This window comes from Pseudophryne corroboree, chromosome 1 (genome assembly GCF_028390025.1).
Source record: "Pseudophryne corroboree isolate aPseCor3 chromosome 1, aPseCor3.hap2, whole genome shotgun sequence".
Taxonomy (NCBI): Eukaryota; Metazoa; Chordata; class Amphibia; order Anura; family Myobatrachidae; genus Pseudophryne; species Pseudophryne corroboree.
In genome coordinates this window covers 6,330,255-6,344,620 of record NC_086444.1, presented here as the reverse complement: position 1 = coordinate 6,344,620, position 14,366 = coordinate 6,330,255, and the positions used below count along the sequence as shown (strand labels likewise).

Genomic DNA, 14,366 nt, shown 5'->3' with positions numbered 1-14,366 from the left:
CTGCTGTGTGATCCCAGAGCAGGATTAACAGTGGGGCTGATGGAGCTGCAGCTCCAGGCCCACACCTCAAAATAGGCCCACTGCATCTGCAGCAACACACCCTCCAACAACTTACACATAAACATTGCAACAAATTCCAAAAGGGGGCGTGGCCACGGGTGAAGTGATGTGGCCACGCCCCTTTTCCTATACTTTCAGTGGGAGTCTAGAGAGCCAAAAATCGGTACAGACCATAAAAAAGGGACTGTACCTGCCAAAGAGGTGCAGCTGGAGGGTATGCCACTGCGTCTGCAGCAAGTCTCTGCGCTGTAGATAGGGGAAAAACATCCTGCGTCCTATGTCCTGCTGCCAGTCCTCCTGCCCCCTCCAGCACCAACAATCCCCGCTCCCTAGCCGCGGCGCAGGTGGAACAAAAGCTGCTGCGGCCTCCGGCATAGATGTGTATGACAGCGGCGCAGCGGAAGGCTTTCATAGCCCTCCGTGTGCCGCATATTCTCTGAGCCCCGGAGCCTCCTCTGCGCGTGATGTCACAGAAGCTCCTCCCCGCCACAGCCGCGCCCAGATCCCCAGAGGCCCTGACTCCCCAACACAGCACCTGGGCTGCCGGCCTGGAAGCCCCGAGATGGCTAATGTAACGGATAGAGAGGGTGATGTCGCGGAGGGTAATGTCTGAACGCTGAATCAATGTGACAGGTGACAGTGCTGTGCAGTGCAGTGGGTGTGACAGTGCTGTGCAGTGCAGTGGGTGTGCAGGGTCACTGACACTGCACAGCACTCTCACCTCTTACATTGATTCAGCGAGTCAGTCAGTTCAGCCAGCCAGTCACTATTGTTATCGCCGGTGTCCAACGCGCCGAATTACAGGGACGTAGACGCACTACATAAACTACAGCTCCCAGCAGCGCTTGGAGCTTAAGCATTCCAGTGGTAAAGGCTGCTGGGAGCTGTAGTTTATTATTTAGTGCGTATACTTCCCTGTAATGCGGCGCGTTGGAACACCGGCGCAAACAATAGTGACTGGCTGCTGTGCGAGTCTCCTGGAGAGCCACTGCCAAAGGGAGGACAGCAGCCTAGCTGCTTCCAGGAGGAGAAGCATTACCCGCCCCTCCCCCACTCACAGTACCTCCAGGCCCCATCTGCATCACCCCGGCGCACCCTCCAGCACCCGCGGTAGCTCCGGACTCACTCCCCCATCTGCAGCAACCCCGCCCCTGCCCCTCCCCCACCCGGGGCATCCCCGCAACTGCTCCTCCCCCACCCGCGGTGGCTCCGGAACCCCTCCCACAGGACCCCCACACCCACCCCTTCCCCACCGGCAACACTCCTGCAAACGCTCCTCCCCCACCCATCTCTCCCCCACCCGCACCAGCCCCACCTGCAGCACCACCACAACCGCCTCCCCTCCGAAACACGGCACCCCCGGACCCCCTCCTCCATCTGCGACTACCCCGCATCCACCACTGCCCCAACCACAGCCCCTACTAGGTGATTCATCAGGCCCTGTGTGCGCTGTTCACGCCATTGCAAGGGGCTACGACCCCTAAACCATCACATGCCCTTTATCCGTGGAATATTTAACCACTCACACAATTATGATTGGAGGTAATACTCCATATAATACAAATATTGCAAGAGTTAAGGGGGCGTAGTCCCGTACGACGGTGTGAAGAGCGTCCGCAGGGTGCAATTAATCACCTAGTGTCTAATATCGGTTGTTTAATGTGATTTTATTGTATGCTGCAGCAGTATGTGTTTTTTGTGAATGTTTACTGAATAAATACAAAATAAATTTAATGTGTAGTCTCCATTGATTGGTTCAGACAGCGCTCCTATGTTTTGCTGGGAGTTACCTCCTGGTAAATATTGTTTATTACATGACATACTGCACAATGATGGGTTTTGTTAGGGCTCCGATTGGTCCATCGTGTTGATTACAGTCCTACTGTCCTGAACACCAGGGGCGTTATAAGAGAGAAGAGGCCCGGGCGGAGGCTGAACACGGACCCTCTTCTCTCTAGCCGGCAGCCAGAACTAGGAGCTGACAATCTAATAAACGTGCACAGATCTCTAAAGAAAAATTTGTGCAACGGCCATTTTCCAAGTGGCTTCTCTATTGCGCATGCACAAAACGCCGGGAAAATGCCCACGCGCCATTTTCCTGGACATTTGTGATCTGTTGCTGCCGCCGATTCCGGAGAGGAGAGTGTTAAAGAAATGGGTGCAGTGTGGGCTATGTGGCCCCTGGACTCGGGGACCCATGTGCTCTACACACACTGCACCCGTTACAGATACGCCAGTGCTGAAGACGCGCTTTATCCTCATGGCGGAAACTCCGTCCTAACCCAGGCTGCACGTGCAGCTCACACTAGCACTAAGGGGGCGGAATACTCAGACTGCACTTCTATACAGTGTATGTGTGCGTGTATATGCCAGTACAGCTTCCCTATATCCTGCTCTGCAGTCACCATATTATTACACAGCAGTTCCCTCTCTGGTGTCTCACTTCTCACCGGCGTCCGACCTCAGGAGAGCGCAGAGCAGGTCGCACCATGGACCACATCGCCTATGCTGAGATGAACTTCACCAGGAAAGAAAAGTCACAAGACAATTCTATCTCCGTGGTTCCAGAAGGTGAGATTTCCAATATATACATTGTATTATGACTAAGTATATATATATATATATATAGCGAATAAAGGGACACTATTTTGCATCTATCAGTCTGCTTGAGTGCCACCGATTTCCTTATCCTGTTTTTGTCATCAACTGACCTGGAGGGCACCGCAGCAAAGAAATCTCTTATATTTTGGAGTGCCGGTATAACCTTTCGAATTATATATATATATATATATATATATATATATATATACTAGATAGATAGATAGATAGATAGATAGATAGATAGATAGATAGATGGTTACTTGCTGTAAGCACTATATTCCTGTATGAAACATTATTAACTGTATCATAGGACAGAAAGAGTCTGTTTCATAGGTGCAGACAGAGGAAAATGAGCACTGATAAAATGCAGTTCTCTCCCTTCATTTCCCCCAAAATACACCCCCCCACAACCCCACATACACATCACAGGACACGTCTCCTACACATCACAGGTCATGTCCCCTACACATCACAGGACACGTCTCCTACACATCACAGGACACGTCTCCTACACATCACAGGTCATGTCTCCTACACATCACAGGACACGTCCCCTACACATCACAGGTCATGTCTACTACACATTACAGGACACGTCTCCTACAAATCACAGGACACGTCTCCTACACATCACAGGTCATGTCCCCTACACATCACAGGACACGTCTCCTACACATCACAGGACACGTCTCCTACACATCACAGGACACGTCTCCTACACATCACAGGACACGTATCATACACATCACAGGACACGTATCATACACATCACAGGACACGTCCCCTACACATCACAGGACACGTCCCCTACACATCACAGGACACACGTCTCCTACACATCACAGGTCATGTCTCCTACACATCACAGGACACGTCTCCTACACATCACAGGACACGTCTCCTACACATCACAGGTCATGTCCCCTACACATCACAGGACACGTCTCCTACACATCACAGGACACGTCTCCTACACATCACAGGTCATGTCCCCTACACATCACAGGACACGTCTCCTACACATCACAGGACACGTCTCCTACACATCACAGGTCATGTCTCCTACACATCACAGGACACGTCCCCTACACATCACAGATCACAGGTCATGTCTACTACACATTACAGGACACGTCTCCTACACATCACAGGACACGTCTCCTACACATCACATGTCATGTCCCCTACACATCACAGGACACGTCTCCTACACATCACAGGACACGTCTCCTACACATCACAGGACACGTCTCCTACACATCACAGGACACGTCTCCTACACATCACAGGACACGTATCATACACATCACAGGACACGTATCATGCACATCACAGGACACGTCCCCTACACATCACAGGACACGTCCCCTACACATCACAGGACACACGTCTCCTACACATCACAGGTCATGTCTTCTACACATCACAGGACACGTATCCTACACATCACAGGACACGTCCCCTACACATCACAGGACACGTCTCCTACACATCACAGGACACGTATCCTACACATCACAGGACACGTATCCTACACATCACAGGACACATCCCCTACACATCACAGGACACGTCCCCTACACATCACAGGACACGTCCCCTACACATCACAGGACACGTCCCCTACACATCACAGGACACGTCCCCTACACATCACAGGACACGTCCACTACACATCACAGGACACGTCTCCTACACATCACAGGACACGTCCCCTACACATCACAGGACACGTCCCCTACACATCACAGGACACGTCCCCTACACATCACAGGACACGTCTCCTACACATCACAGAACACGTCCCCTACACATCACAGGACACGTCTCCTACACATCACAGGACACGTCTCCTACACATCACAGGACACGTATCATACACATCACAGGACACGTATCATACACATCACAGGACACGTCCCCTACACATCACAGGACACGTCCCCTACACATCACAGGTCATGTCTCCTACACATCACAGGACACGTCTCCTACACATCACAGGACACGTCCCCTACACATCACAGGACACGTCCCCTACACATCACAGGACACGTCTCCTACACATCACAGGACACTCGTCTCATACACTTCACAGTACACACGTCTCTTACACATCACAGGACACGTCCCCTACACATCACAGGACACATATCCTACACATCACAGGACACGTCCCCTACACATCACAGGACACGTCTCCTACACATCACAGGACACATCTCCTACACATCACAGGACACGTCACCTACACATCACATGGAAACGTCCCCTACACATCACAGGACACGTCTCCTACACATCACAGGACACGTCCCCTACACATCACAGGACACGTCCCCTACACATCACAGGACACGTCTCCTACACATCACAGGACACGTCCCCTACACATCACAGGACACACGTCTCCTACCCCGCACAGGACACACGTTTCCTACACATCACAGGACACGTCCCCTACACATCACAGGACACGTCCCCTACACATCACAGGACACATCCTCTACACATCACAGGACACGTCCCCTACACATCACAGGACACGTCCCCTACACATCACAGGACACATATCCTACACATCACAGGACACGTCCCCTACACATCACAGGACACGTCTCCTACACATCACAGGACACATCTCCTACACATCACAGGACACGTCCCCTACACATCACAGGACACGTCCCCTACACATCACAGGACACGTCTCTTACACATCACAAGACACGTCCCCTACACATCACAGGACACGTCCCCTACACATCACAGGACACGTCTCCTACACATCACAGGACACGTCCCCTACACAACACAGGACACACGTCTCCTACCCAGCACAGGACACACGTTTCCTACACATCACAGGACACGTCCCCTACACATCACAGGACACACGTCTCCTACACATCACAGGACACGTCCCCTACACATCACAGGACACGTCCTCTACACATCACAGGACACGTCCTCTACACATCACAGGACACGTCCCCTACACATCACAGGACACGTCCCCTACACATCACAGGACACTTATCCTACACATCACAGGACACGTCCCCTACACATCACAGGACACGTCTCCTACACATCACAGGACACATCTCCAACACATCACAGGACACGTCCCCTACACATCACAGGACACGTCCCCTACACATCACAGGACACGTCTCCTACACATCACAGGACACGTCCCCTAAACATCACAGGACACGTCCCCTACACATCACATGACACGTCTCCTACACATCACAGGACACGTCCCCTACACATCACAGGACACACGTCTCCTACCCAGCACAGGACACACGTTTCCTACACATCACAGGACACGTCCCCTACACATCACAGGACACACGTCTCCTACACATCACAGGACACGTCCCCTACACATCACAGGACACGTCCTCTACACATCACAGGACACGTCCTCTACACATCACAGGACACGTCCTCTACACATCACAGGACACGTCCCCTACACATCACAGGACACGTCCTCTACACATCACAGGACACGTCCTCTACACATCACAGGACACGTCTCCTACACATCACAGGACACGTCCCCTACACATCACAGGACACGTCCCCTACACATCACAGGACACGTCCCCTACACATCACAGGACACGTCCTCTACACATCACAGGACACGTCTCCTACACATCACAGGACACACGTCTCCTACACATAACAGGACACGTCTCCTACACATCACAGGACACGTCTCCTACACATCACAGGACACGTCTCCTACACATCACAGGACACGTCTCCTACACATCACAGGACACACGTCTCCTACACATCACAGGACACACGTCTCCTACACATCACAGGACACACGTCTCCTACACATCACAGGACACGTCTCCTACACATCACAGGACACGTCTCCTACACATCACAGGACACGTCTCCTACACATCACAGGACACGTCTCCTACACATAACAGGACACGTCTCCTACACATCACAGGACACGTCTCCTACACATCACAGGACACACGTCTCCTACACATCACAGGACACATCTCCTACACATCACAGGTCATGTCTCCTACACATCACAGGACACGTCTCCTACACATCACAGGACACGTCTCCTACACATCACAGGACACACGTCTCCTACACATAACAGGACATGTCTCCTACAGATCACAGGACACACGTCTCCTACACATCACAGGACACGTCCTCTACACATCACAGGACACGTCCTCTACACATCACAGGACACGTCCTCTACACATCACAGGACACGTCCTCTACACATCACAGGACACGTCTCCTACACATCACAGGACACGTCCCCTACACATCACAGGACACGTCCCCTACACATCACAGGACACGTCCCCTACACATCACAGGACACGTCCTCTACACATCACAGGACACGTCTCCTACACATCACAGGACACGTCTCCTACACATCACAGGACACACGTCTCCTACACATCACAGGACACGTCTCCTACACATCACAGGACACGTCTCCTACACATCACAGGACACACGTCTCCTACACATCACAGGACACACGTCTCCTACACATCACAGGACACATCTCCTACACATCACAGGTCATGTCTCCTACACATCACAGGACACATCTCCTACACATCACAGGACACACGTCTCCTACACATAACAGGACACGTCTCCTACACATCACAGGACACGTCTCCTACACATCACAGGACACACGTCTCCTACACATCACAGGACACACGTCTCCTACACATCACAGGACACATCTCCTACACATCACAGGTCATGTCTCCTACACATCACAGGACACGTCTCCTACACATCACAGGACACACGTCTCCTACACATCACAGGACACATATCCTACACATCACAGGACACGTCCCCTACACATCACAGGACACGTCTCCTACACATCACAGGACACATCTCCTACACATCACAGGACACGTCCCCTACACATCACAGGACACGTCCCCTACACATCACAGGACACGTCTCCTACACATCACAGGACACGTCCCCTACACATCACAGGACACGTCCCCTACACATCACAGGACACGTCTCCTACACATCACAGGACACGTCCCCTACACATCACAGGACACACGTCTCCTACCCAGCACAGGACACACGTTTCCTACACATCACAGGACACGTCCCCTACACATCACAGGACACACGTCTCCTACACATCACAGGACACGTCCCCTACACATCACAGGACACGTCCTCTACACATCACAGGACACGTCCTCTACACATCACAGGACACGTCCCCTACACATCACAGGACACGTCCCCTACACATCACAGGACACGTCTCCTACACATCACAGGACACACGTCTCCTACACATAACAGGACACGTCTCCTACACATCACAGGACACGTCTCCTACACATCACAGGACACACGTCTCCTACACATCACAGGACACACGTCTCCTACACATCACAGGACACACGTCTCCTACACATCACAGGTCATGTCTCCTACACATCACAGGACACGTCTCCTACACATCACAGGACACGTCTCCTACACATCACAGGACACGTCTCCTACACATAACAGGACACGTCTCCTACACATCACAGGACACGTCTCCTACACATCACAGGACACACGTCTCCTACACATCACAGGACACATCTCCTACACATCACAGGTCATGTCTCCTACACATCACAGGACACGTCTCCTACACATCACAGGACACGTCTCCTACACATCACAGGACACACGTCTCCTACACATAACAGGACATGTCTCCTACAGATCACAGGACACACGTCTCCTACACATCACAGGACACGTCCTCTACACATCACAGGACACGTCCTCTACACATCACAGGACACGTCCTCTACACATCACAGGACACGTTCTCTACACATCACAGGACACGTCTCCTACACATCACAGGACACGTCCCCTACACATCACAGGACACGTCCCCTACACATCACAGGACACGTCCCCTACACATCACAGGACACGTCCTCTACACATCACAGGACACGTCTCCTACACATCACAGGACACGTCTCCTACACATCACAGGACACACGTCTCCTACACATCACAGGACACGTCTCCTACACATCACAGGACACGTCTCCTACACATCACAGGACACACGTCTCCTACACATCACAGGACACACGTCTCCTACACATCACAGGACACATCTCCTACACATCACAGGTCATGTCTCCTACACATCACAGGACACATCTCCTACACATCACAGGACACACGTCTCCTACACATAACAGGACACGTCTCCTACACATCACAGGACACGTCTCCTACACATCACAGGACACACGTCTCCTACACATCACAGGACACACGTCTCCTACACATCACAGGACACATCTCCTACACATCACAGGTCATGTCTCCTACACATCACAGGACACGTCTCCTACACATCACAGGACACACGTCTCCTACACATCACAGGACACATATCCTACACATCACAGGACACGTCCCCTACACATCACAGGACACGTCTCCTACACATCACAGGACACATCTCCTACACATCACAGGACACGTCCCCTACACATCACAGGACACGTCCCCTACACATCACAGGACACGTCTCCTACACATCACAGAACACGTCCCCTACACATCACAGGACACGTCCCCTACACATCACAGGACACGTCTCCTACACATCACAGGACACGTCCCCTACACATCACAGGACACACGTCTCCTACCCAGCACAGGACACACGTTTCCTACACATCACAGGACACGTCCCCTACACATCACAGGACACACGTCTCCTACACATCACAGGACACGTCCCCTACACATCACAGGACACGTCCTCTACACATCACAGGACACGTCCTCTACACATCACAGGACACGTCCTCTACACATCACAGGACACGTCCCCTACACATCACAGGACACGTCCTCTACACATCACAGGACACGTCCTCTACACATCACAGGACACGTCCTCTACACATCACAGGACACGTCTCCTACACATCACAGGACACGTCCCCTACACATCACAGGACACGTCCCCTACACATCACAGGACACGTCCCCTACACATCACAGGACACGTCCTCTACACATCACAGGACACGTCTCCTACACATCACAGGACACGTCTCCTACACATCACAGGACACACGTCTCCTACACATCACAGGACACGTCTCCTACACATCACAGGACACACGTCTCCTACACATCACAGGACACATCTCCTACACATCACAGGTCATGTCTCCTACACATCACAGGACACGTCTCCTACACATCACAGGACACACGTCTCCTACACATAACAGGACACGTCTCCTACACATCACAGGACACACGTCTCCTACACATCACAGGACACACGTCTCCTACACATCACAGGACACATCTCCTACACATCACAGGTCATGTCTCCTACACATCACAGGACACGTCTCCTACACATCACAGGACACGTCTCCCACACATCACAGGACACGTCTCCTACACATCACAGGACACATCTCCTACACATCACAGGACACGTCCCCTACACATCACAGGACACGTCTCCTACACATAACAGGACACGTCTCCTACACATCACAGGACACACGTCTCCTACACATCACAGGACACACGTCTCCTACACATCACAGGACACATCTCCTACACATCACAGGTCATGTCTCCTACACATCACAGGACACGTCTCCTACACATCACAGGACACGTTTCCTACACATCACAGGACACGTCCCCTACACATCACAGGACACGTCTCCTACACATCACAGGACACGTCTCCTACACATAACAGGACACGTCTCCTACACATAACAGGACACGTCTCCTACACATAACAGGACACGTCTCCTACACATAACAGGACACATCTCCTACACATCACAGGACACGTCTCCTACACATCACAGGACACATCTCCTACACATCACAGGACACGTCTCCTACACATCACAGGACACGTCTCCTACACATCACAGGACACGTCTCCTACACATCACAGGACACGTCTCCTACACATCACAGGACACGTCTCCTACACATCACAGGACACATCTCCTACACATCACAGGTCATGTCTCCTACACATCACAGGACACGTCTCCTACACATAACAGGACATGTCTCCTACACATCACAGGACACGTCTCCTACACATCACAGGACACGTCTCCTACACATCACAGGACACATCTCCTACACATCACAGGACACGTCTCCTACACATCACAGGACACATCTCCTACACATCACAGGTCATGTCTCCTACACATCACAGGACACACGTCTCCTACACAGCACAGGACACACGTCTCCTACACATCACAGGACATGTCTCCTACACATCACAGGACACACGTCTCCTACACAGCACAGGACACGTCTCCTACACATCACAGGACACGTCCCCTACACATCACAGGACACGTCTCCTACACATAACAGGACACGTCTCCTACACATCACAGGACACACGTCTCCTACACATCACAGGACACACGTCTCCTACACATCACAGGACACATCTCCTACACATCACAGGTCATGTCTCCTACACATCACAGGACACGTCTCCTACACATCACAGGACACGTCTCCTACACATCACAGGACACGTCCCCTACACATCACAGGACACGTCTCCTACACATAACAGGACACGTCTCCTACACATAACAGGACACGTCTCCTACACATAACAGGACACGTCTCCTACACATCACAGGACACGTCTCCTACACATCACAGGGCACATCACCTACACATCACAGGTCATGTCTCCTACACATCACAGGACACGTCTCCTACACATCACAGGACACGTCTCCTACACATCACAGGACACGTCTCCTACACATCACAGGACACGTCTCCTACACATCACAGGACACGTCTCCTACACATCACAGGACACACGTCACCTACACATCACAGGACACACGTCTCCTACACAGCACAGGACACACGTCTCCTACACATCACAGGACACACGTCTCCTACACAGCACAGGACACACGTCTCCTACACATCACAGGACACGTCTCCTACACATCACAGGACACGTCCCCTACACATCACAGGACACGTCTCCTACACATCACAGGACACGTCTCCTACACATCACAGGACACACGTCTCCTACACATCACAGGACACACGTCTCCTACACATCACAGGACACGTCTCCTACACATAACAGGACACATCTCCTACACATCACAGGACACGTCTCCTACACATCACAGGACACGTCTCCTACACATCACAGGACACGTCTCCTACACATCACAGGACACGTCTCCTACACATCACAGGACACATGTCTCCTACACAGCACAGGACACACGTCTCCTACACAGCACAGGACACACGTCTCCTACACATCACAGGACACACGTCTCCTACACAGCACAGGACACACGTCTCCTACACATCACAGGACACGTCTCCTACACATCACAGGACACGTCTCCTACACATCACAGGACACACGTCTCCTACACAGCACAGGACACACGTCTCCTACACATCACAGGACACACGTCTCCTACACAGCACAGGACACACGTCTCCTACACAGCACAGGACACACGTCTCCTACACATCACAGAACACGTCTCCTACACATCACAGGACACGTCTCCTACACATCACAGGACACATCTCCTACACATCACAGGACACATCTCCTACACATCACAGGACACGTCTCCTACACATCACAGGACATGTATCATACACATCACAGGACACGTCTCCTACACATCACAGGACATGTATCATACACATCACAGGACACACGTCCCCTACACATCACAGGACATGTATCATACACATCACAGGACACACGTCTCCTACACAGCACAGGACACGTCTCCTACACAGCACAGGACACGTCTCCTACACATCACAGGACATGTATCATACACATCACAGGACACGTCTCCTACACATCACAGGACACGTCTCCTACACATCACAGGACACACGTCTCCTACACATCACAGGACACGTCTCCTACACATCACAGGACACACAGGGCAGGCTAGGTAGATTTCCCCTCTGTGCCCAGTACAGGGGCATCTTAACATATAGGCACATTGGGTAGCTGGCCAGGGCCCCGCATTTCTAAGGGTCATTGAGCTTTGAGTTGTGATGAGGACACAATCAGATCCATCTGCCCCTGGTCACCTCCTTCTGCTGGAGTCTGGACACAGTATTCTTGTGCACCACGATCACACTTGCGCACTAGCACTACCATGGCAGACTGCTGCGCTGTTTCACCACTACTAGAGCACCGATGATAGGAATTGTGGGGACAGCTGATCTTCAGATGAGCGGTCTCTTGTATTGCTCCAGTGATTCTGTATTCACTGCTTTCCAGAACAGGACACTCTTCACTCCGTCATACCGTATCACATAAACCAGCAGACCGACTATACACACCCTCCAACACTGGGGGTAATTCACACCTGATCACTAGGCTGCGTTTTCGTACAGCGGGCAATCAGGTCTAAACTGCGCATGTGTATGCACCACAATGTGCAGGCGCGTCGCACGGGTACAAAGCGGATCGCCGCCCAGCGATTGATTTGTGCGAAGAATCCATTTGCGCGGGCGATCGCAAGGAGATTGACAGGAAGAGGGCGTTTGTAGGTGGCAACTGACCGTTTTCAGGGAGTGGTTGGAAAACGCAGGTGTGTCCAGGCGTTTGCAGGGCGGGTGTCTGGCGTCAATTCCGGTCCCGAACAGGCTGAAGTGATTGCAGCAGCTGAGTAAGTCCTGGGCTGCGCAGAGACTGCACAAGATCTGTTTGTACCGCTCTGATACACGTGCGTTCACACACTTGCACAGCTAAAATAGACTCCCCTATGGCGGCGACTATCTAATTGCAGCGCTGCAAAAATCGCCTGCTGGTAATCAGGTCTGAATTAGGCCCATTATACACATAAAGGGGGTCATTCTGAGTTGATCACTAGATGAAAATGTTCGCTGAGCAGCGATGAAGAAAAAAAAATGCGCATGCTTATACGGCGCAATGCGCACGCGCAACGTACTTTCACAATGGCTGATGTAGTTTCAGACAAGGTCTAGCGATGCATTTCAGTCGCACTGCTGGCCGCAGAGTGATTGACATGAAGTGGGCATTTCTGGGTGTCAACCGACCGTTTACAGGGAGTGTTCGAAAAAACGCAGGTGTGCCAGGAAAAACGCAGGCATGGCTGGGCGAACGCAGGGCGTGTTTGTGACGTCAAATCCGGAACTGAACAGTCTGAAGTCATCGCAAGCGCTGAGTAGGTGGAGCTACTCTGAAACTGCACGAAACAACTTTGTAGCCGCTCTGGGAATCTTTTGTTCCCACTTCTGCTAAGCTAAAATACACTCCCAGTGGGAGGCGGCATAGCGTTTGTACGGCTGCTAAAAACTGCTAGCGAGCGATCAACTCCGAATGACCCCAAAAAAACAGCACAAATTTTGGAAGGGGCGTGGCCACGAGTAAAGTGGGCGTGGTCACGTCCCTTTTCCTATACTTTCAATGTTTGGAGAGGTAAAAATCGGTACAGACCATAAAAAAAGGAGGGTATGGTATGTGACTGTAGGTCAGCACTTGGACTGAATGATATGCAAATGTAAATAGGAAATACTAAAACTTTTATTATTTTCCT

At 51.7% G+C, this 14,366-nt stretch overlaps 1 protein-coding gene across 1 annotated transcript in view; it reads left to right on the top strand.

Annotated features, from left to right (window-relative positions):
* Nucleotides 1-2,524: 2,524 nt before the first annotated feature.
* Nucleotides 2,525-14,366, top strand: part of LOC134916650 (killer cell lectin-like receptor subfamily F member 2) — a 265,368-nt gene continuing 253,526 nt past the window's right edge. The window contains exon 1 of the mRNA XM_063920621.1: nucleotides 2,525-2,631. Coding sequence (XP_063776691.1) covers nucleotides 2,550-2,631 — 82 coding nt within the window. The 5' untranslated portion in view covers nucleotides 2,525-2,549. The remainder of the gene's footprint in view (nucleotides 2,632-14,366) is intronic.